Below are 22,578 nucleotides of genomic sequence, written 5' to 3' on the forward strand. Positions count from 1 at the left end.
GCTTTTTGTTCTGTCATCTGCCACCACTGAGAACAGCCTAGCTCCATTCTCTTTGGAACCCCTCTTCAGGCTGCTATCAAATCCACCCTCACTTTCCTCTCCTGCAGACTAAATTACCCCAGTTCCCTCAGCCTCTCCTCGTAAGTCATGTGCCTCCGCCCCCTAATTATTTTCATTGCCCTCTGCTGGACTCTCTCCAATTTGTCCACATCCCTTCTGTAGTTCGGGGACCAAAACTGGATGCAATACTCCAGGTGTGGCCTCGCCAGTGCCGAATAGAGGGGAATAATCACTTCCCTCAATCTGCTGGCAGTGCTCCTACTAATACAGCCCAATATGCCGTTTGGCCTTCTTGGCAACAAGGGCACACTGCTGATTCATATCCAGCTTCTCGTCCACTGTAATCCCTAGGTCCTTTTCTGTAGAACTGCTGCTTAGCCAGTTGGTCCCTGCCTGTAGTAGTGCATGGGATTCTTCCTTCCTAAGTTCAGGACTCTGTACTTGTCCTTGTTGAACCTCATCAGATTTCTTTTGGCCCAGTCTTCCAATTTCTCTAGGTCACTCTGGCCCCTATCCCTACCCTCCAGTGTATCTACCACTTCCTATTTGTGTGGGACATAGCCTGAGATAGAAAGCACTTTTATAACTGCTTAGTATTTACACACAGTAACTGAACTTGGACTGTTTCTGTTGGTTTGTCTTACAGGTATGAAAATGGGTCAGCTTATTACCATGAAGATGATCGTGAAGGTCTCTTAAAAGTCTGTAGGCTTGTTATTCACTCTTGCTATGAAGACTACACGGTAGAAGGATTCAATGTGTTATATAATAAGCAGCCTGTTATATACATTAGTTCTGCAGCCAGAACAGGCTTGGGCCAAACTCTCTGCAATCAGGTAAGTAGTTTTAGTGTAAAGTTTTGAGTCTTTGCTGCATATAGAAACTTGCAGGAATCATCATGCCTAGTGGTAGCCTAGCTAGATTTTGAGAATGGATCTACAGGTTCACAGGTAGACACTGGTATGTTGCAGTAGCAGCACATTTTTGTGTGGATTGTTGCGGGTGGCTAATAGGTGGGTGAAGGATTGCCTTTCCATCCCTGTTGTAACTAGAAGGTCCTTCATTTATCTCCATTTTAGAGCATCCACGGCTGAGCTCTCAATGGGGCTTTACTCAGAGTTTGCCAGTGATACTCTGTCAACCAGAGAGGATCTATTAGAGCAAAGTGAGGTTCTCTGATTCCCAGGTGGCTTAACATGCTGTGTCTGCAACAGTCTTATTTGTGCATTCACATGGCCCTCATCATCCTGATACCTGAGCTTCTTCCAAGTTGTTAAATAACAGAAATATTCTTCTCTCTCTCTCTCTCTCTCTCTCTGCCATCCCAGCTTGTGGAAGAAATAGCGTTTATAGAGGTGGTTTATTTTGCAAGTTTGTGTGTGTGTGTATGTGCACACTGAACTTAAGTTTTCTTGTACTATCCTAATGGTCTGACTTCTTTTTTAAGCACAACTTCCTTGACACTTCTAAATTTTATCTTTTAACCAAAGTTAGTAACAACTGATGTATGAATAAACAATGAAAATTGCAAATAAGATTGTCCTGAAGCCAGCCAAGGAAGGAGGAGAAACCATGCCCTGAAGCCAACCAAAAAATCTGCCAAAACAATAATACAAAACATAATGTTATAGTTTGTAAGACTGCTTTATTAATTATAAGATTCCAAAGCAATTCCAAAACATAAAAAAGAACATAAATATATTGGGAATAAACTAAAATAGCCCAGAATGGAGCTATAGGGTTCTAGTTTACAGTATCATCTAGTCAGCCAGATGATGATCTCTGATTGCACAGTTTTTATATTCCAGCAGTAGTGATGTGAGAGTTGTAAAAGAGGAATTTTCTGAACTTTTTATATGAAACAATTGTATCTGATTATCTCTCTCTCTCTCTTCTATTTTTTTTTTAAGGGTGATTGTTCCTGGTTTCATGTAGACATTTCAGTACAATAATCATTTCCTTTTGCATGACGAGCTTCTTGTTTGAAATTGTATTATCTATTCTAAAGTGTTACTGAAAGATGTCTCAATTTACTATTGAACTTTAATTTTTTTCAAAGAACTTGGTTGCAGAAAAATGTTCCTAGGAAAAAGTAATCTCACTGAATGTTTACTTGGAATAGCAAGCTTGTAGATAGGTCCTGAGTGAGAGAAATTTGTGTTTTTTAAATTTAATCTTTGAAAAAAGGCCGACATTATAAACAGCATGTTGTAAAAATACATGCAATATATAGCATAAATTGTATGAAAATTTCTTGTCTTAACTCTCTACTATGCAATAATAATTTGGAATAAGTGAATATATATATATACTATATAGTGGCTATATATATATATATATATATATATATATATATATATATACTATATAGTGGCTATATATATATATATATATATATATATATATATATATATATATATACACACACACACACACCACCTATAGGACTACTCGTGCTTAAATGTTTGCTGGATTAAGGCCAAAGTCCTCTGGACTGGGCAGGATTGAGTCCATTGTGAACAGCCTCATTTCCCTGATGAAGATTAGTGTTTTATCTATGCCCTGAATGACACTTCTAGTGCAGCCCTGCAGACAAGATACAAACTCTGAAAAATGTCCAGGTTGACTTTCTTGTCTACTTCCCCTTACTCATGTTAAAAACTAACTGTTATTTTACAACTGTTTTGTTACTTTACAGTGGTCTCACTCTCTTCCTTTTCTCCACTCTTAGTCTGATCATAAGTTCTAGCAGAAAACTCATTTTTAAAATGCAAGGAAAATCACTGGTAGCAGAGCCTCTGTCACTATGTGTTTGCTTCTTTCAATGGCTTTTTTTTATTCCTCCTTGTATTTCTGTGAGCAGTTTAAATAAGTAACATAAATCATGTGTGAGTTGTTCAAATTCCATCTTTCTCATTGCAGCTTGGGTTGCCCCTTTCATGTATGTGCCGCGTGCCTTGTAACACCATGTTTGGATCCCAACATCAGATGGTAAGTTTTGGGCATTGTCTTTTTAAACTGACCTTTTCTTTTTGCTTTGAAGAATACTTATTAAGGAGTGATTTGAGAATGTTGTTAGGAAAGAGTGGTGAATGTTTGACTTTTTCATCCTCTGAGCTTTCTCGGTGTAGATGTAACAGAACATTGGCTATTAATTGGCCTTAATCTCTTAAAAGTAATGAAATCAGAAATACATGTAGCACTTGTATCCTGAACTCTGTACTTATTATCTGCAGTGTGTATTTTGGTGCAGTCAGTAAGGGCTTTCTAGTTTTGAGACCCTAGATATATGTAGACCCTCTGAGGTAAATTTTTAAAGGAGAAGTTTAGGCTTGAACACTAAACTTCTTTTTGTTGCTGTGTATGCCATTGTGATGAATGATTAAACTTGTCCTTGTGTTTTAATAGATTCACATAAATAAAAGTCCGTGGAAGTTTGTGTTACAAAAAAAAGCCTGATTTTTAGAGTTGAAAGATGAATCCTAAGTATATGAGGATCCAATATAACTCCCATTGAAGTCAATAGAAAGACATTCTGAACTTGTATCATTGGAAAGTACTGTTGAGTCCATGCTCCTTAAGAGAAGGAGTATAAATTAAATAGTTTTCTTCAGTAGAATTATGTCCAGTGTAAATTCAAAATTCTGAATTTAAAAGCACCTACTTTTTCTGTGTATTTATGGTGTGTTTGACTTATTTTGTCTTTGGCTATGTGGAAATGGGGAAATTGTAAATTCAGACAAGAAGATATTAAGAATTAGTGGATCAGCTTTTAAAATGTCAAGATACTATCCTATGCTACTTTCAGAAACCCCAATTTTTCAGTTCAATGGGAACATATTATGTACTGTCTGTCTAATGCAGTGTTTATATTTTTTTCTTATTGGTGACAGGATGTTGCTTTATTGGACAGACTGATTAAAGAAGATATTGAATCTGGAAAGCTGCCACTATTACTCGTGGCCAATGCTGGTAAGTATCCTGAGCAGATAGTAATAAAACAGTATCCTAGAAAAAATATTTTTTTTTATTTTTAGAACTTGGAATTGTAGATAATATTGATGACTTGTGTTAGAGTAGATCATTGGTTTCTTGATACAGAATATCATAGAGACTGCATAATATTTAGCTGTCCAAGAAGTTATTTAAAGGAGTGACTTAGGACCAGATTGTACAATGTTATTACCACTCATGAGAACTTACTCATAAAAGTAGTTCTATTTATGTCCGCAGGCATGCTTGCCTGACTTGGAGCTCCGCAGTTTGTTCTTTAGTGAGCATAGCTTAGCTTTTGAAAAATGGGATTCTGAAGCTGACCAAGAACCTTTCTAACGTGTTGTACATGCCATTACGTTCAAAAATTAACTTTCTCTGAATGAATAATTGAGCAAACATCTAAATTCTTCTTTAGTGAGGAAAGAGGATTGTGGGTGTTTTGTATTTTGTGTTTTGTTTTTTTGGGGGGGGTAAGTGGAGGTGGGAAGAAAGTGCTGTGTTTGCTTTTTCCCTTTAGAAATAATAAGGGTTTTCTTTATTTTGGCAAGGTTGTTCTTTGATGAATTAGGTGTATTGAACTTTTTTTAATAGTAATGGCTGAGTTTTTGAATGTTTATGACATCTAGTCTCCCGAGCAGAGCCCGCGGAGCAGCTCCGGAGCAGTGGAGCTGTAGGTTTTTTCCTAGAGCTGGAGCGGAGCCGGAGCACAGCTCCAAAGCCCTGCTCCCAAGTACTTTTAATTACATAGATAAGAAGAAAACAAAGAGCTTTAAATACTATGAATAAAAATCACATTCTCAGTCAATTATGTTGAATTTCCATGGTATCCAATGTCCTAATTGCACTAGCTCTCTCTCCACTTCTTCATGAGTCCATCAAGAAGATAAGACTTGAATTTCTAATTTATTTTAAAAAAAGGACACCAAACTTTTTCCCTCCCGGCAGGTGACCTTTTAAACACTATTTGGGCTTATTTACTCATATAGATCTAGAGTTAAATGCACAATCAAAGTTTGTTTGCTTACTTACACATCTGATATTTAAAGTGACTTTTCTTTCCTTTTAATTCAGGTACACCAGGAGCAGGTCATACAGACAAACTTGGGCGACTGAAAGAACTTTGTGAGCAGTATAACATGTGGCTACATGTAGAAGGGTACAGAACTTGAGACTTCTTTCTTGTGTAATCATATTCACTAATGAAACTTCTGATAATGGAGCAACTTGTAATTCCATAGCTAACATTCTCTAGTGTCCACAGTTGACTCTGCATGTTTTGCCTTTATTAAATGTTTTATATGCCAACATAAATTTGCCACTCTACAAAATGTAGAGCCCTGCAGATGTCACTTTTTGTTGCAAAAGGTTATTCATGTATATGTAATTACTCAGCATGGAGTCAGTATATAGATCTGAGTAGCCTGCCCTTGCTTTGAAGTGCTTGGAATCTAAATGAGACAAGACATAAGGTAACAGTTCATAGGGATTACTGAAGAAGTGAAGGGAGGCTGTAGTGCTTTAAGAGATGAGATTTAGAGGAGTAGAGGACATGTGGTGGCTAAGGAAACTGGTGCAATAGGCAGCATGATTGAGAACAGGAATAACAGCATAAGTATGCTGCTTTTAGACTACGAGGCCTTCAGAGCAGAGCCTGTTGCCTATTTGGCCTGAACTACTACTATACGCAGTTGTGTACCATACATTTATGGCGTGCTATGAATTATTGACAGAATGCTACTGATGAAGTAGCACAGGATGGATAAATATCTCTAAAAAGTTGGACTGATATCTAGACTAAAATGAAATTTTAGTTGTCTGAATTCTGGAATATTAAATTGCAATCTCTACTGTATGTGCAATAAAAATACATGAACAAAAATGACCTTTTATACAACTGCATGAAATATTTAAAATGAAGATTAAAATGCTACCTTTTAGTTGAAGAAAAGCTGTAAATAATTAATTTAGCTAAAACTGTTTTCCTTTCCAGAGTGAATTTGGCAACTTTGGCTTTAGGTTATGTCTCCTCTTCAGTACTGGTATGTACTGGTGTATCGTAAGTATAATGCTCTAGACTTTAAAGTTGTTACATAATTAAAATATAGGTGGCCCATAGTAAACTTGAATGTTTTTTCTTTAGGCTGCAACAAAATGTGACAGCATGACTCTTACTCTGGGTTCCTGGTTGGGTCTCCCAGCAGTACCAGCAGTGACACTCTACAGACATGAGGATCCTTCTTTGGTAGCTTTGACTTTTTTTTGAATGAACATTTAGATACTAGAGACTTCAAAACTGCAACCATGACATGATTCTTTGTTCCTTATAGATGCCTAAAGAAACGATAAGTTGCAAAAGATCCTTCTGTTAACGTTGTGACATGTTTTGTCCTTTCATAGTGTTAGAATGAATCAGATTGTGTTGAAATTTTAGTTATTCAGTGACAGTATTCTTTCTTGCCTTTAGTCCTTAGCTGCAGGCCTGACATCAAGTCAGCCGGTAGAGAAACTCCGTGCCCTGCCCCTGTGGCTATCCTTGCAGTACCTGGGACATGATGGGATTGTTGAGAGAATAAAGCATGCATCTCAGCTGGTAAGAAGTAATTCATCTTCAAAGATATGCAAACTTCTTCTTTTCTGAGAGTGGGCAGGGGGATCTTATTAAGGATCTTTCTACCATCTTACTTGAATAAGTACTTGAATAATACTTCATTCTCCAGACAGAAATTTAGTTTAAATGGCAGTGTCTGGTTTGGTTACTGTCATCTGGGCATGAATAGCACTGTATAATTACTCACCTCTTTATTTAAGAGCACTTTGATAACCATTTTTAAATGCATCTCTGACTATGATGAAGCATCTCGGAAACAAGTGCAATGGATCTGAAATAAAGTAAGAATTGTTGCCAAATATTCTGAAGGTGTTGTATTAGTGCATACTATACTAAGACCAGCCATGTTGACAGCTACAGTATTGGCATTCTTTTTCAGGTATGTCTTCTTTGCGGGGAGGGAGGAAAGTTAGGAATTGCAATGGGAAATCCTAGTGGATACAGATTACGGCTAGTTTTTACCCTGACCTAGCTACATCAAGGTAAAAACCCAGGTGAGGAGTATGGGGTAGACCTTGACTAGATACGTTGAGATAAAAACTACCCATCTCCTGTCTCCACTAGGATTTTGCATTGAGATTGCTATCTCAAGGTAAAAAACACCACTTTTTACAGAAAGGCATCACCTTAATATTCCCACTAGAAAAGGACTCAGGTAGGCGTTTATAGGTTTTACATTTTTTTGTTGTTGGACGTTGTTTAAGAAGCAGTTTAGTTATCAAAACTATTAAAAGAAATCTAAAGATGTAGTGGGATCCTTTCAGACTGAAAACTTACTCAGAGGATATGGAATCAAATCAGATTTCTAAAATTAGTTGTAAAGTTTACTTTCAAGGCAGCCCTTGAATATTTTTACTTTTAAAGGAAGGATGGCCTTTTGTTTTATGCACTGGATTGGGACTTAAAAGGTTCGGTGCCTGGCGATGCCACAGACTTCCTGTGTGACCTTAGGCAAGTCACTTAATCTCTGTGCCTCAATTCCCCATCAGTAAATGAAGATAATTATTCCTTTCCCCCATCCTTTGTGTTTTCTATTTAGAATGTATGCTGTTCAGGGTATAGAAAGGTCTCTTACTATGTATTTGTACAGAGCCTCGCACAATGGGGGTCTCTAGGCTTACTGTAATGGAAATAATAAATAGTAATTTATAAATCACTGAGACAAGGGGTTCCAAATGGAAGTACTGAGGGTTTTTTAAATGAAGTGGGAAGAACTGTTTGGAAGTTACAGCTTTTTCAATAAGATTCACAGCAGTGTGTGCTAGATAGTCTCTCTCATGTATAATATTTGACCATAACCAAGGTTGCAACTTTGTCACGGAGGTCACGGATTCCGTGCCTTTCCATGACCTCCATGACTTTTTGCAGCAGCTGGTGCACCTGGCTCAGGGGCAGCTTAGACAGCCCCTGCACCAGTCGCACTGGTCGCTGCTGGGGCAGTCTCGGGCCACTGTGCCTGCCCCACCCCCAACAGCAGAATTTGGGTGTGGGAGGGGGCATGGGGTTGGGGCATAGGACAGGGTGAGGCAGGCTATGAGCGGCGCTTACCTGGGGGGCTCCTCGGAAGCAGCAACATCCCCCCCTCGCTCAGATCCTAGGTGGAGGCGTGGCCATACAGCTCTGTGTGCTGCCTCCACCTGCAGGCACCACCCCTGCAGCTCCTATTGGCCACGGTTTCCAGCCAATGGGAGCTGCAAAACCAGTGCTCTGGATGGAGGTAGCCTACAGAGCTGCCTGGCCACTCCTCGGACCTGAGCAAGGGGGATGTCACCACTTCCAGGGAGCCCCCCAGGTAAGCACCGCTCAGAGCCTGCCTCATTCTGTCCCATGCCCCTGCCCCCTCCCACACCCAAACTCTGCTGTTACTGTGCAGGGGAAGTGTGGAGCAAGGAAGAGCCTGCTGCCCCCCACAGCACCGGCGGGGGTCCAGGGCCATGCGCTGCTGCCTGCCCCTTTCCTCCCCCACCCCAGCACCAGCTGGGGTCCCGCGCAGCTGGCCACATGCCCCCACTCCAGCACCTGCAGGGGACCCGCAGCCCGCCAGCCCCCACCCCTCAGCATCCGGCTACCCTCCCCGAGCACTTGTGGCAGCCCCACCCCCCAGGTTTTAGTCAGGGATATATAGTAAGTCATGGAAAATTCATGGGCTGTGAATTTTTGTTTACTGTATGTGACTTTTACTAAAAATACCCGTGACTAAAACATAGCCTTAACCATAACCGATAGGTTATTATACTACTTCTTCCTCTATTCTTCACATAGATGCTAGTTCTTCTCAGCTGTTTAATGCCCAGTTGAAGTTAATTGGAGCTGTATACATGCGTCCATAGGTACTAATTTCTCACATTAGTATGTGGGAAATTTTACATCCACAGTCTTTTGAACGGACTAAATAAAATGTAAATTTTATCTACAAAGCTTAGGTGTATACATATATGCACGTTTGAGTCCTACAGTAAACCATTTTCCTAAATAATATACGGTTGAAATTCCACGATATTAGTAATATTAATTAGACGAAGATTCTTGTTTATAGCATCCTAAATTTAAACTTTGTAAATGTAAGCTCACACTTATGGATGTTGAATTAGTGTTGTCTCTGTCTATGAAAAGTAATTTTTAAACCAAAAAAATCTTTCTTTTTTATCCTTTGTTCTTTAGAGTCAGAGGTTGCTGGAAAATTTGAAGAACATGGATTTCATTAAAACTTCGGTACAACCTGCCTTTAATACTTGGAGTAGTTTAGCAACTGATGGTTATTAAATATCAAAATTTTTGTGAAACAAATTATCTTTAAAAAACGTGTGACCCTATCCACAGCCTTGGTCATGGCGGTATCATTCTGACTACTGAAATTACACCTTAAAGTGTCAATGGAATTGTATAAATTTAGTTGCATGTAGCAGGATTTGGTCCCTAGATTGTATTCCTTGTCCCATTGCTATTTCTCTTTACACACACTCAAGCTATGGATATAATGCTCAGAGGCTGCCTCTGTGTTGCTGAGTTGCGCTTAATGTATTATAACTTATTCAATATTTTTTTTATATTTGAAATTTATTCTTGATTATGGATTTAGCAGCACCCTGGCCAGATGTTGATATTGTGTGGATGTTCTTACATTTGTAGACAAAGTAGTTTTCTCGCTCTGAGTGTGTTATGATAAAAGGAGAGTGATGTTCGTTTAAAAAAAAAAAAACCACTGCTCTTAATTGAACATTTTAGTTTTTAAATTAGTTATGTCTAATGCAGCTGCTTCTAATCCAGTTTCAGTCGAAAAGATGCCCTATTCAAACAGATATTTTTATTGATCTGACCCTCTGTGTATTAGAATAAATATTGTATTCACACTAGTTTTCTTGGAAAACAAATGACCACAAATCACTGTGAGTGACAAAGTAATTTCATTTGTGAAAATAATCTTTTAGAACTAATCAGTTATGGAGATCCACTGTAGCCATTTCACCTTCCCCCATTTATGTCTTGATAGCTTTGACTTGTGTCACTGAACAGCTCAGTTATCTATTCAGAGAGATTTATGCAAGAAACTTTGCTCCTAGAGCATCAAGGAAGAGTTAAAGCTATTAAAAAAAAAAAATTAAATGCCTGTCAGTGAATGTATTAACATTTTTCACTTTATAATGCCCAAAATTCCGTGTGTGTAACTGAAATAGAATAGCTTCTTCTATAAACTGGTACCTGTGCTCTTTATGTTCCAGTAACTGGCAATCCCGGCATGTAAGTTTGTCACAGGTCTCGCAATAGAGCTTCAACTGTTCCTTTTTGTGGTAGGGGCAGAAAACAGGCCGCTGACTGTTCACACCAACTGCCTCTGTTTTGGATCTGCTCCCTCTTTATGTGAGGGGTAGTTTATTTTGCTATGTTTGTGTATAAATTGAGAATATAAGAGTGGTTGTACTAGGTTAGACCAATGGTCTAACTAGCACAGTAACCTGTCTTTTAACAGTGGCCAATGCCAGATGCATTCAGAGGGAATGAACAGAACATGGCAATTATCAAGTGATCCATCCCCTATCATTTAGTCCCAGCATCTGACAGTCAGAGGCTTAGGGGCACCTAGAGCTTGGGTTTGTATCCCTGACCATCTTGGCTAATAGCCACTGATGGACCTATCCTTCATGAATTTATCTAGTTCTTTTTTTTAACCTAGTCATACTTTTGGGCTTCACAAAATCCCCTGGCATCGAGTACCACAGTTTGATCATATTGTGTGTAGTACTTCCTTTTGTTTGTTTGTTTTTTAAACCTGCTGCTTATTAATTTCATTGGTGACCCATGGTTCTTGTGTTATGTGAAGGAGTAAATAACACTTTCACTTTCTCCACACCATTTATGGTTTTACAGATCTTGGTCACATCCCCCCTTAGTAGACTCTTTTTCAAGCTGAAAAGTCTCTTTTTAATCTCTCCTCATATGGAAGCTGTTCCATATCCCTAATCATTTTTCTTGCCCTTCTCTGTACCTTTTCCATTTCTAATGCATACCTTTTTTGAGATGAGGCAACTTGAAAACTGCATGCAGTTCTGGGTCTGGGTGTACCATGGATTTATATCCTGGCATATTTACTATTTTATTATCTATCCCTTTCCTAATGGTTCCTAACATTCTGATTTTTTGACTGCCGCTCTACATTCAGCGGAAGTGTTCAGAGAACTATCCACAATGACTTCAAGATCTTTCTTGAGTGGTAACAGCTAGTTCAGCCTCCATCATTTTGTATATATAGTTGGGATTATGTTTTCCAATGTGCATTACTTTGCACTTATCAACATCTGCCATTTTGTTACTCAGTTTTGTGAGATCCCTTTGTAACTCTTTGCAGTCTGCTTTGGACTTAACTATCTTGAGTAATTTTATATTGTCTACAAACTTTGCTACCTCACTGTTTACTTCTTTTTCCAGATCATTTAAACATAGTTTTATGATGAGCTAATTTTTTGTTAGTACTGAGTTTGTTAGTAACATTATGGAAACTAGAACATTGTTAATACTGACAAAACCAAATGATGTGGTGGTCTCTACTGTCAGTTTTGTACCTACAACAATAAAGCTGTTTTAAGTGTTTTCATAACACCATGGATTTTTTAATTCCATTTTTAGGTTGAAGATGAACTTAGCTCTCCTGTAGTGGTATTCAAGTTTTCCCTGGAACTTCCAAATATAGGTGTGTAATTTATAGACAAAACGTGATGGTTTCAGATCTATTAATTCAAGAAACTAGTTTTATTAAGTACATTACATTGTGCACTTTTTCTTATTAGTCTGAACATAAAACAAGTTTTGTTTATACAGCAGTGGTTTGAACAATCTCATAAATTGTACTCTTGTTGCAAAGTTCCATTGCATTGAAACAATGGAAGGTGATTACAAATTGTTGGAATACATACATTTATTTCAATGCTATAATTGCTTTTGGAATAACATCTTTAAAAATCCTACATTTATCTTTTTTGAGGTCAAATAAAGTTTAATTTTCCAAAATTTCATAAAATTTCATAAAAATGTTTTTGTCTAAAAATACTGCTTTTGCTTTAGTTAAATAATGAAACTCTGTTTCTGCCATTTTTGTCTCTTTGGGTTTAGATCAGTTGCTACATGCTGGACTGGCATCTACAATTCAACACCCTATAACCAGCAATGAGAGACATATTTGTGACACCTTCAATCAGTGGGTAAGATTTGATGTTCATTTCTCTTAAGAACTAAAATGGATGTTCTGTAAAACAAAGGATGATTGGTTGGCTCAGGGAATATATAACCTAGAACAGACTCAGTCAGTAGTGACTGATAACACTTGCCACCCAATGGCTATTTGGTGTCCTATTTGAAATCAGCCTGGATAGTTTTTGGGATTAAAAAGATGGTTTTGGTCTGAAGCACTGGCAACCCGGTGTCTTTCATATGTTTTAAGGTACAAAATAATTATGCTGAATTTTAAACTCTGATGAAAACATTGATTCTTTTAACTCTTGCATGCCTCAAGAGGTGTGTGTTTTGTTTTTTTAGGCCACTAAGATTAAATAAATTTAGTTTTTCCTCAGGCATTTAAAAAAAAAAGCAGATCTGAGAGTTACATTGCATATCTGTTGCAAAGTGAATATCTCCATTTTAAGTTGGTACTTCTGGGAGATGAAGGATGTCCTATATTAGGGAGTCCAATATCCTAGGAGAGGAGTGAGTGTCTCCTCCCGCTTGCCACAAAAACTTGTCTAGGTTTCTACTGCTCAGAAGTGGAGTAAGCTAAAATTTACGGTGTTAAACTGCTTACTAGTAATTTTGACACATCAAGAAGTACTGCAAGATCAGCTGATTTACTTTTGACATCCATTTAAAATGTCAGTTTCCACTCAATCTTTGAAACTTTCTATCTACAGTAACTCCTCACTTAACACTGTAGTTATGTTCCTGAAAAATGCGACTTTAAGCGAAACAATGTTAAGTGAATCCAGTTTCCCAATAAGAATTCATGTAAATAGGGGGGTTAGGTTCCAGGGAATTTTTTTTCACCAGACAAAAGACTATATAGATAGTTATAGATGTATACTGTACACAGCAATGATGATTGTGACGCTTGGTTGAGGTGGTGAAGTAAGAGCGTGGGATATTTCCCAGGGAATGCCTTACTGCTAAATGATGAACAAGCACTCAGCTGAGCCCTCAAGTGTTAACACATCATTAATGTAGCTCACACTCTACAAGGAAGCACAAATGGAGGGGGAGGAGACAGCATGGCAGACAGAGACACACACCCTGTGTGTGTGTGTGTGTGTGTGTGTGTGAGAGAGAGAGAGATACGCATTGCCCCTTTAAGTACGCTGACTTCACTCTAAGTACATTGCCTTTTTAAGTAGATCAGCAAGTTGAGACAGCAGCTGCTAGCAAGCTCCCTTTGTCCTGAGCCCTGTCGTGTTTCCCCCTGCTCTATGGAGATGGGGTAAGTGGGGGGCAGGAGCAGAGGGGGCGGGGAACACGCTGATATTAGCCCCCCTGCTCTTCTTCCCCCCCCTTCCCACACCCACACACACAGCAAGCAGGATGCTCCTGGGAGCAGCTCCGAGGCAGAGGGCAGTGGCGAGAGGGACAGCTAAACTGCTGGCAATTGATAGTCTGCTGGGCGGCTGCTGCACAGAGAACTTACGGGAACCGGGGGGCTGATGCGGGGCTGCCAGTCCATCCTGGTTCCAAGCCCCCACCAGCTAGCTCCAACGGGCTGCTCTTTTTGCAAGCAGTGGACAAAGCAGGCGGCTGCCAAACAACATTATAAGGGAGCATTGCGCAACTTTAAACGAGCATGTTCTTTAATTGATCAGCAACGTAACAATGAAACAACATTAATCAGGACAACTTTAAGTTACTGTACTTTCCTACTCCAGTCTAAGCTTTATGAGTCTTTTTACTATACAAGCACTAGAGGAAGGGGGAAGCAAGACTACCAATGTGTCAGGACCCTCTTTCCCTACCCAAAACAGATTCCTTATTCATGGGTTGTCTTGTGTGAAATCATGTGTGCCTCTTCTTTTTTCCCCTCACATTCAGAGTGGGAGCAAGGATTGCATTATGTGTTAAGAAAATGCATCTCTCTAATTGCATAAAATATGCATACTCTAATAATTATTTGAGCTGTTTTGAATTCCCAACCTGTTTGTGACCCCAATTACAAGGGCAGCCCTAGGTTCTGTTAGGGATTCTATGCAATGGAACACATGTAGGGGACTTGGTTCAGGAACCTTTCCACCTGTTACTTTGTCTTTCCACCTCTATGTACTCCATGACCTCCCTTGACCACTGCCCACCTGCAGGTGTTTCCCTAACCATTTTGAGGCTTTGAGCCACCTGGAAATCTAGTTGGACTAGAAAGTCAAGAGGCAGAGCTAAAAGACAACTTTCCAAGCTGGGAAACATGATAGTTGAGAAACAAGGCAGCAGAAAGGAGATATTATGCTGCCTGTTTCCATCACGCTTCCTGTAACACGTAATGATTGATGACATCATTTAGCATTAGTGTGGGTTGAACAGGAGCTGACTTTCCTTTTGAATTTTTCATAACCCATTTATGCTCAGGGTCAAGAGTGGCATGAAATTCCACTTAGAGATCCTTGGCAAATGCAATTTCTTCAAAATAAAAACAATAGAATGAAGCATGAATTGGCAGAAATTTTGTAGCTTTGCAACTGATTTTATGAATGAAGGATTTGGAAAAGAGACCTTGCCATTATAAATAACAGTGAATCTTAGTTGTATTAACAGGATGCTGCCAACTTAAAAATTACACTGTTTTATCTACTATTATTACAAATAAGACCAAAAGATGATGACAGATAGTCCTCTGTGTTTTACTTGTTGCACTTAAGCAGCCCATGTATAAGCAGCCCTTGTTAGTGTAAAATTTTCAGAGAGCAAAAGGGAGGGAGAAACTTTTTTTTTTTTTTTAAGTGATTGTAGAATCACAAAAATTGGCAGGTGGACTGAATGGCAGCTTAAGTATCTGAAACTACTTTTAACTTTTTTTTTCTAACTGAGTAGGTTACTGGCTAATAGCCTCCCTTTATATACTGCAATTTCAGTATTTTTCTCCAACTGCTACTAAAATGTACTTTTAAACACATAAGTGCATGATTTTGTTTTTAAACTCACTATTTTGGAAGTAAACATATTCCTGCTTTATGGGAGAAGAGTAACCACTGATTAAATGACACATTTTGTGGTTTGCTTAGAAATTGTGAAGTAGGTTTTCATTTTGTTAATATAAGCATGCAGCTTTTTTGTTTGTTTTATAGGTGGTGCTGTGAGCTTGCTCAGAGCTAAAATTTTACTAGCTTCAGGGAATAATGAACAGGTAACTTTTAAGAAGTAAAGAGAGAAACCTTGTATAGGGACAATTTAACAGACAAATGGTTCATTGAAACTATGGGAACAGTCTAATGCAAGTTGGCAATGAGAAATTAATGCTCAATAAATTCCTCTAATTTTGCCTTGCCCCTTCAGCTAGGTGAACAGTTGGCACAGTTAGTGCCTGCCAGTGGAGTTGATGTCGTAGAACTAGAAGATGAAGGCACATGTGTACGTTTTAACCCATTAATGACTTCTGCAGGTAAATGAGTCACTTAATTTAGACACTTTATATAGGTATTTCATTCTAAGGTGAAAAAAATTGGAATTTACTATTTAAAATTGTAAATATCCTCATGTGTAAAACATCTGTATGTTTAAATCTGTTCTCCTTGGGTTTGCTTTTTTTCTTATTTTGATAGTGAGAGGATGTTTTAACACTACAAAAACAACTTCAACTTCAATATTCTATTGTGCCTTGGTAGCCGTTAGATTAGAAGTAGCTGAATTTCCAGTAGCTTTGTCATCTTGAATAGCATTATGTCACACCACATCTGTAAAGCCTTTTACTTTATACTGTCTACGTTTACTGGTGAGAACAAGGTCTGAAGCTGAGTAGTGTTCCTGTCTAAAACTGTCAAAATACAGAAACATTGGAGATGAAATATCCTTGCCTTTCTCTCTCTCATCTACCTACAGAATGAAGAAAGAATTTGGCCTGCTTATTCAGATGATTAGACACAGGAACTGAGCCCATGTTTAGAATATAATAGACTAATTGGAAGAAGAAAATAGTATCCATTAAAGCTAGGTTATTTTCCTTAGTACTGAAAAGAAAACTTTTTCTCTCTCTCTCCTAGAAGAGGGTCTAAGCTCTGATGTTACAGAGAGATGGAGGTAGCTACTGGGAAGAACTTTTAAATTAGAAATTAAACGACAGAACAAGGGATTCCAGTTTAATGAGTAACCTTAGTTGGTGATACTGAACTTTGTAATTAAAACTGAAGCTAGCTGATCTTTTTTGTAACCTTTTGACTGTAGAGGGAGGGATTTCCTGTTGCTAACTACCATTTTTACTTTATAATATCAGAAAATCAATTTCTTGGTATTACAATTAGCTTTATTTTTTTCTCCTTAATATTTGGCTCCAGCCATCTGATGTGTTGAGTGTTTTCAGTGAATGGCAAGCTGAAGAAAAACAGCCTTCAGCACGCAGATTAAGATAATTCAATAATGTTCAAAAATCATATTTAGGATTGGCATGTAAAGTGGGTTATCTATAAATATAGGTAACCATGATGTCTGTCTTACCGCATCTAAAATATGAAAACTCTGTCAATTCAGTAAGTCTCATGCTAATTCATTAGCTCTTCAGTTTTAGGAACTGAAGTACAAGATGTAGATCAGTTGGTGGACTGCTTAAAAATGAAGATACCAATACTGACATGCACACTGCAGCTAAGAGAAGAATTTGAGCAAGAAGTGAAAAGAACAGTAGGCTTGTCCTATATTGAAGACCTCAGCTGGCCAGGACTGGGTGTTGCAAGGTAAGTGTTAGTGTTAGGTAGCTCCAGATATGACATTGTTTGAGCTTTACTTCAAGAGATACTTGGATAGATGTTACCTTCAGCAGAGAGAATAAGTGCCCTCTTCACTAGTGATCCTTTGGACCAGCAAAATCCAGTTTATGGCACATCTGCAATTTTCTTAACTGACTTGTGAATAAACTACATTTTCTTAAGAGGATGTCTGAATTTTGTGAAATTACTTAGGAGTTTGGAACTTCCTGGAAGCTAAAGACCTGGTTTGCAAAAATAGAGTTAACAACTAGAATTTAAGCAGCCTTGTGGATTATTTGTAGTAAACATTAATGTACCTGTGTACCTTATGTATTTAGCCTACTACTGCTTTATCTTTAAACAGTAGTAGAACTTGTATGTCTCTTTTGGCAAATACAGTGCTGCTCATATATTGGATATCATTATCATTAAGGTTCTTATGTGGTCAGAAAGAGCTGAGCCATAGGAAGCCTTTAACGGTGGTGTTTGATATGGCTGAAACTGGAGTCAGTCACATAATAAATCGGATAAATATGATTCCAGAGATGTGGAAAGATTGCAGCAAGATGATAATTGGGTTTAAAATTATTTAATTTGGCGTCATGATGTTGTGGATGATACGCTGAAGATTATTGATGAAAGTTTTCAGTGGAGGAAAGAATAAATCGTCAATGATTTGTCTGAATCTGCCCTTCCAAAATGGTTGTTTGAAAATGGTGCTCTTTACCTGCATGGATATGATTATCAATACAATACTTCCAGAAAGCTATTTAAGAAATTTTGCTGTATCCAAAAAGGCTTTTCCTTCAACTGCAAACATGACAAAATTTTCTGCAGCTTGGTTGGTTGCTATCACTGTTCAAACTTCACCCACTACACAAGTTTACAGTAAATAAATTGTTGAAAGATGTTAGAAGTGCACTTTTGTTCTGTTTTGTTTGTATTGTAAAATAAAATGGCTTGCTGTCCTCTGGCTTGATTTTAAAGGTATGAGTATAACAGTGATGGGAAGAAGGATGACAAACAAGAGAAAGAAGCAGAGCAAATTAACACTGGACTTCTGAAAAAATTAAATGAACTGGAATCGGATCTCTCTTTTTCTTTGGGTAATTATCATTGTTGGTAATATAAGTTCTGTAAATAATCAGGTTAATGCCCTCAATTCTTTTTTCCCAAAACTGTATTATAAATCTCACTACAAGTCATATATCCATGTACTATTCAAAAGTTCTGTCCGCTTCTACATTAAACAGTAGATGCATTTCTACATATATTATCTCTCTGATCTTGCTTCCTTCCCCACTGCTCCTTTCAGTTGAGAGGCTATTAGACAGCAGTAGTGCTGCTTGTCAGCAACAGCTTCAGCAGAGTGAGCTACATCCATTGTTCCCACCAAACCTCAAGCATGAGAAGTGTTTTCATCCTAGAAAACACAAATATTACGTTGCTTATATTGACAAAGTTCTGACTTGTATTTTGTTTTTGAGGGGGTGGAGGAGAAATGTTTTCATTGTGGCTTAATTGGGAAAATTGAAAAATTTGCTGTTAGTTTAGGAACAGCAAAGAACATTTCTTAATGCAGTGCTGACTGGAGGCCCCCCAGACCTAAGTCTAATTCTGATTGTTACAGAGGTGGCATATGCTAGATAAGAAAAGGCATCCAGTCATAAACACGTTGGACTTAATGATCATTAATACCAGTACTGCATTCTCCGCTATAAGTTGATTGTGCAAGTGAATTACCCAGCACTGGGTATGTTATAATATGTGCCAAATCGGAGGGGTGTCTGCCCCAGTATTGTACCTAATGAAGCAGGATCTTATTCTCAAACTGGGCAGCTTACTGCATTCTGTGACTAGGTTCGATGTTTTAGGTGCCTCTGGCCAGGGCTGGCTCTAGGTTTTTTGCAGCCCCAAGCAAAAAAAATTTTGGCTGCCCCTCACCCCAGCCCTGGGCTCTTCCCCTTCCCCCCCTACTCCGCCCGCTCCTCCCTCGCCTCCAGCTGGACCGGCGCTGGCAGGGTCGGGGTAAGCAGCAGGGCTCCTGGGGCGCGCCTCAGGCCAGGGTCCCTCCAGCCAGGGTTCCCGCCTCCAGGATTAGCCAGGAATCGGGAAGCCAAAGCCGGGGGGACTACCCCGGCGGGGGCTGAGGAGCCGGGGCAGGGCAGCCCCAGAGAGAGCGGCTGGTGGGGAGCAGTGCCCCAGAGAGTGGGAAGCGGGCCCCACATGGCAGCACCCCGGGCACCAGTCTCCTCTATGGACCCGCTGCTGCTGCTGCTCCTGGCCACCCTACCGCAGCCCCTGGGCGGCTTGGGCCGCTTCGCCCAGCCCCGGCTGCGGTGTTGTGGGGCGGCTCCATGCGCCCCATGGGGTGGCCCCCAACCCGAGTGTCCCGTGCTCCACATGTCGGAGCCTGCCGGATGGTTGGCCACGGTCGGCGGCACAAACCACAACGGCCCAGGGTGCCCCTCGCGCTGCTGCTGGACCCCAGTTCCGGGGCCAGCTTTGGCCATCCGCTGAGGCTCTTCCACCTGGACTTCGGCGTCAGCTTGGGGGCCGGGACAGTGTCTACTTGGGTGAGCACCCGCAGGGCCGGCCCCCAACCAAAAAAAATAAAAAATGGCCCGAATGCTGCCCCTGCAAATGTTCTGCTCCAAGCACCTGCTTGCTTTGCTCCTGCCTAGAGCCGGCCCTGCCTCTGGCTATAATATATAACTGAAATACTCAGTTACACTTTAACCACTGTATTGCATGAGTAAATGAATGTATTACAATATGTTTTCATTGTCCTGGAACTGGTAGGAATGTGTTGCATTTTGATACATTAGTGGTTTCCAGTCTTATTGTAACTAATTAATAAAGCCAGACTCCTTTTTAATCTTTAAAAAGCAAATGGCCTAGATGTCATGTGTGAATGTGCTTAATGAAACAGTTGTTTAGAACCCCACTAGAGTGATATAAAATCAGTGAACCACGAGATTCTGCATAAACTTATACAATGGCCTCTGTGCACACATGGCATTTCCAGGTGAACCTTGCCTGGTCCTCTCAGTGCTACTTCTGCTTTAAAAAGACTAGCCACAGCACTCAAGAGCATGCCCACAGGTGCTGCATTTCAGCTTTCTCTCAAAGGGAGAACATGGGAACATGAAAAATGGGAACATTAAAAACATAGCAAGTGAACATTTTTAGGTGGTTTTGCCATGGGTTAGTAATGATAATAATAGCACTAAGGACCAAATCTCAAGAGGTGCTAATCAACAGGTGTCTACTCCTATTGATTTTAGTGGGAGTTGAAGATGATCCATACCTTGCAGGAGGTGCTCACCACTTCATAGGATCATGCCCTTAGAGCTTTTAATTTCCTAAGAACTATGTAAACGTTATTCAGTAACTATCCCTATGAAGTGAGTATTTTAATTTCCCTCATATTGATGAAGAGACGCGGTTAAGTGACCACTCCAAGACACGAACTCAGGAATTTCAGATCTTTGACAGTTTTAAAACCCGCAATCCTACAGACCTTAGGCAAAACATTTTTTATTTTTTTTTATCATGCTAATGACGCCTTTGGCTTTGTGGAAGCCACTTAACCTGCATACATTTGATTTTTTTTTCCCATCTGTAAAATGAGAATTATAATGCCTACTACACAAGTGTCGTAAGGATCAATGGTTATAGACTGCTTTGAAGATGAAAATCAATAAGTGTTGCTGTTACCTCTACTTAAGGCAATGCTAATATAGCATTACTTTTCTATTAGAGAGTTCTAATATTCCATATTCATCTTTAAGAATAAGTTTGTGTGTCAGAGTTATGGATCCATTCTGTTGAAAGATGTCCCAGAATAATGTGCTATTTAAGTGTGTGTATATATATACAGTATTAGACAGTTGTAAAAATGCCTCATAAACCCATCTATGTTCAACAGTAGGGGGAAGAAAGGGCCTAGTGGCATCCCTCAGAACACCACAGCTTTTGGAATAGAAAACTCAGCTGCTTAAATGCTCTGTTTTTCACAATCGGTGGTTTCATGCAGCTTTTAATGTTGCTTCTTATTATAAGCACACAGTAATATAAAATATCTACTGTATTACTTCCTGTCTAAACTTAGTTATGTTTTTCCTCTTTGAAAAAGGTGCAATGTCAAGTATGTAAGTTTGATTTCAGTGAATTGGGCATATGAAAAGATTACACTTAAGTACTAAAACAAAAATATGCTTGGATTCCCTGGCACCTAAGTGTGAGTAGGGTGCCTGTTGTAAGGTTATCTTCCTCTATGAAGCTAATTATTTTTCTCTTTTTACTAACTACATGATCTATTACGTTTTGTAATTTTAAACCTTGTTAAAGAGGCACTTAGATTTTGCTGCAAAAGTGTAAAAATATGGAATCTCCATTCTGTTCACAGGCCCAGAATTTGGAGGGGAGAAGAACTGTGTGTATATCGGCATGGTAACTGAAGATCTGGATGTGTCTGAGCTGGTTGAAACTATTGCAGCAACAGGCAGAGAAATTGAAGAAAATTCTAGAGTATGTATTAAAATCTTACGTATTTTCAAAATTACAGACTGTTTTAGCATTAATTTTCTCCAAACTGGTTTCGGGGCAATTTCTTATTCTTTGATGTGAAAGAAAATTGCACGTATTTAGCTATATAGTGATTTGCATCTACATGGTGAGAGAACTTCACAGTATTATGACTTTCTCATGATACCTTGGTTTAGGTTTACATTTTTGTGTTTTATAACTCTTTTTTGCTAGAATTAGACGCCTTTCTGGTGTGGAAATAGGCAAACTGAGTGACTGTACAGTTTCCATAATGGTTTAAGCCATCAGACTTTTTTTTTCCGTTTTTGACTGATCTAGGGCAGATCATCAACTGGTGTAAATTGTTCCATTGAATTCAGTGGAACAATGCCAACACACTAGCTTGAAAATCTGCCACTTAACATTTTCCATTCATTTTATTTGTTAAATCAACAGCTTGAAAACTGGATTTACAATGCCTTTATTGCTAGTAAAAACGTTGGTGCTTATACAGGATTACATGAGGAGCTTTGGTTACTATCCCTAATATTTGGCCTATTGAAGTTGTCATAACAAAACCTTCAGTAAAAAGGAAAGTGGTGGTTATTTGAACAACGCTGCATCCACAGAAGAAATCCTTGTTCAAGTGTACTCTGCATATTCCCATTCCTGGGGATGTGCTGATTACGTAGCTGTGCCTGTTGATGCTATTGCACCTGTCCTGTTCCTTCCCTCACTGTTTCTGAACATTGCGGGTGAGACTGTAAAAGAAGGTATTTGCTCTCTAGCCATCTCAGTTCCTTCCAACTGCTGCAGCGGATGGATCAGGAACTGCATTTGGACTCTTAGCCTGAATCCCGTGCTTGGATAGTGCTCATTATTCTTAGCATAGATTTAGCTTAGTTTTCTTGTGTTGGCATTTTAAGGGTTAGGTGGTTTTTTTTAAAGGAAATATTAAATTTTCTAAGTAATTAT

The 22,578-nt window shown here is 39.1% G+C and overlaps 1 protein-coding gene across 1 annotated transcript in view; it reads left to right on the top strand.

Moving 5' to 3' along the window:
• The window catches only part of PDXDC1 (pyridoxal dependent decarboxylase domain containing 1), a 49,990-nt gene that overhangs the window by 21,026 nt on the left and 6,386 nt on the right, over nt 1-22,578 (top strand). The window contains exons 6-19 of the mRNA XM_038419987.2: nt 707-896; nt 2,983-3,051; nt 3,954-4,032; nt 5,128-5,212; nt 6,047-6,095; nt 6,197-6,298; nt 6,521-6,646; nt 9,326-9,376; nt 11,786-11,849; nt 12,269-12,357; nt 15,671-15,776; nt 16,890-17,061; nt 18,061-18,179; nt 21,485-21,606. Coding sequence (XP_038275915.1) covers nt 707-896; nt 2,983-3,051; nt 3,954-4,032; nt 5,128-5,212; nt 6,047-6,095; nt 6,197-6,298; nt 6,521-6,646; nt 9,326-9,376; nt 11,786-11,849; nt 12,269-12,357; nt 15,671-15,776; nt 16,890-17,061; nt 18,061-18,179; nt 21,485-21,606 — 1,423 coding nt within the window. The remainder of the gene's footprint in view (nt 1-706; nt 897-2,982; nt 3,052-3,953; nt 4,033-5,127; nt 5,213-6,046; nt 6,096-6,196; nt 6,299-6,520; nt 6,647-9,325; nt 9,377-11,785; nt 11,850-12,268; nt 12,358-15,670; nt 15,777-16,889; nt 17,062-18,060; nt 18,180-21,484; nt 21,607-22,578) is intronic.

Source organism: Dermochelys coriacea, chromosome 10 (assembly GCF_009764565.3).
Source record: "Dermochelys coriacea isolate rDerCor1 chromosome 10, rDerCor1.pri.v4, whole genome shotgun sequence".
Classification (NCBI taxonomy): domain Eukaryota; kingdom Metazoa; phylum Chordata; order Testudines; family Dermochelyidae; genus Dermochelys; species Dermochelys coriacea.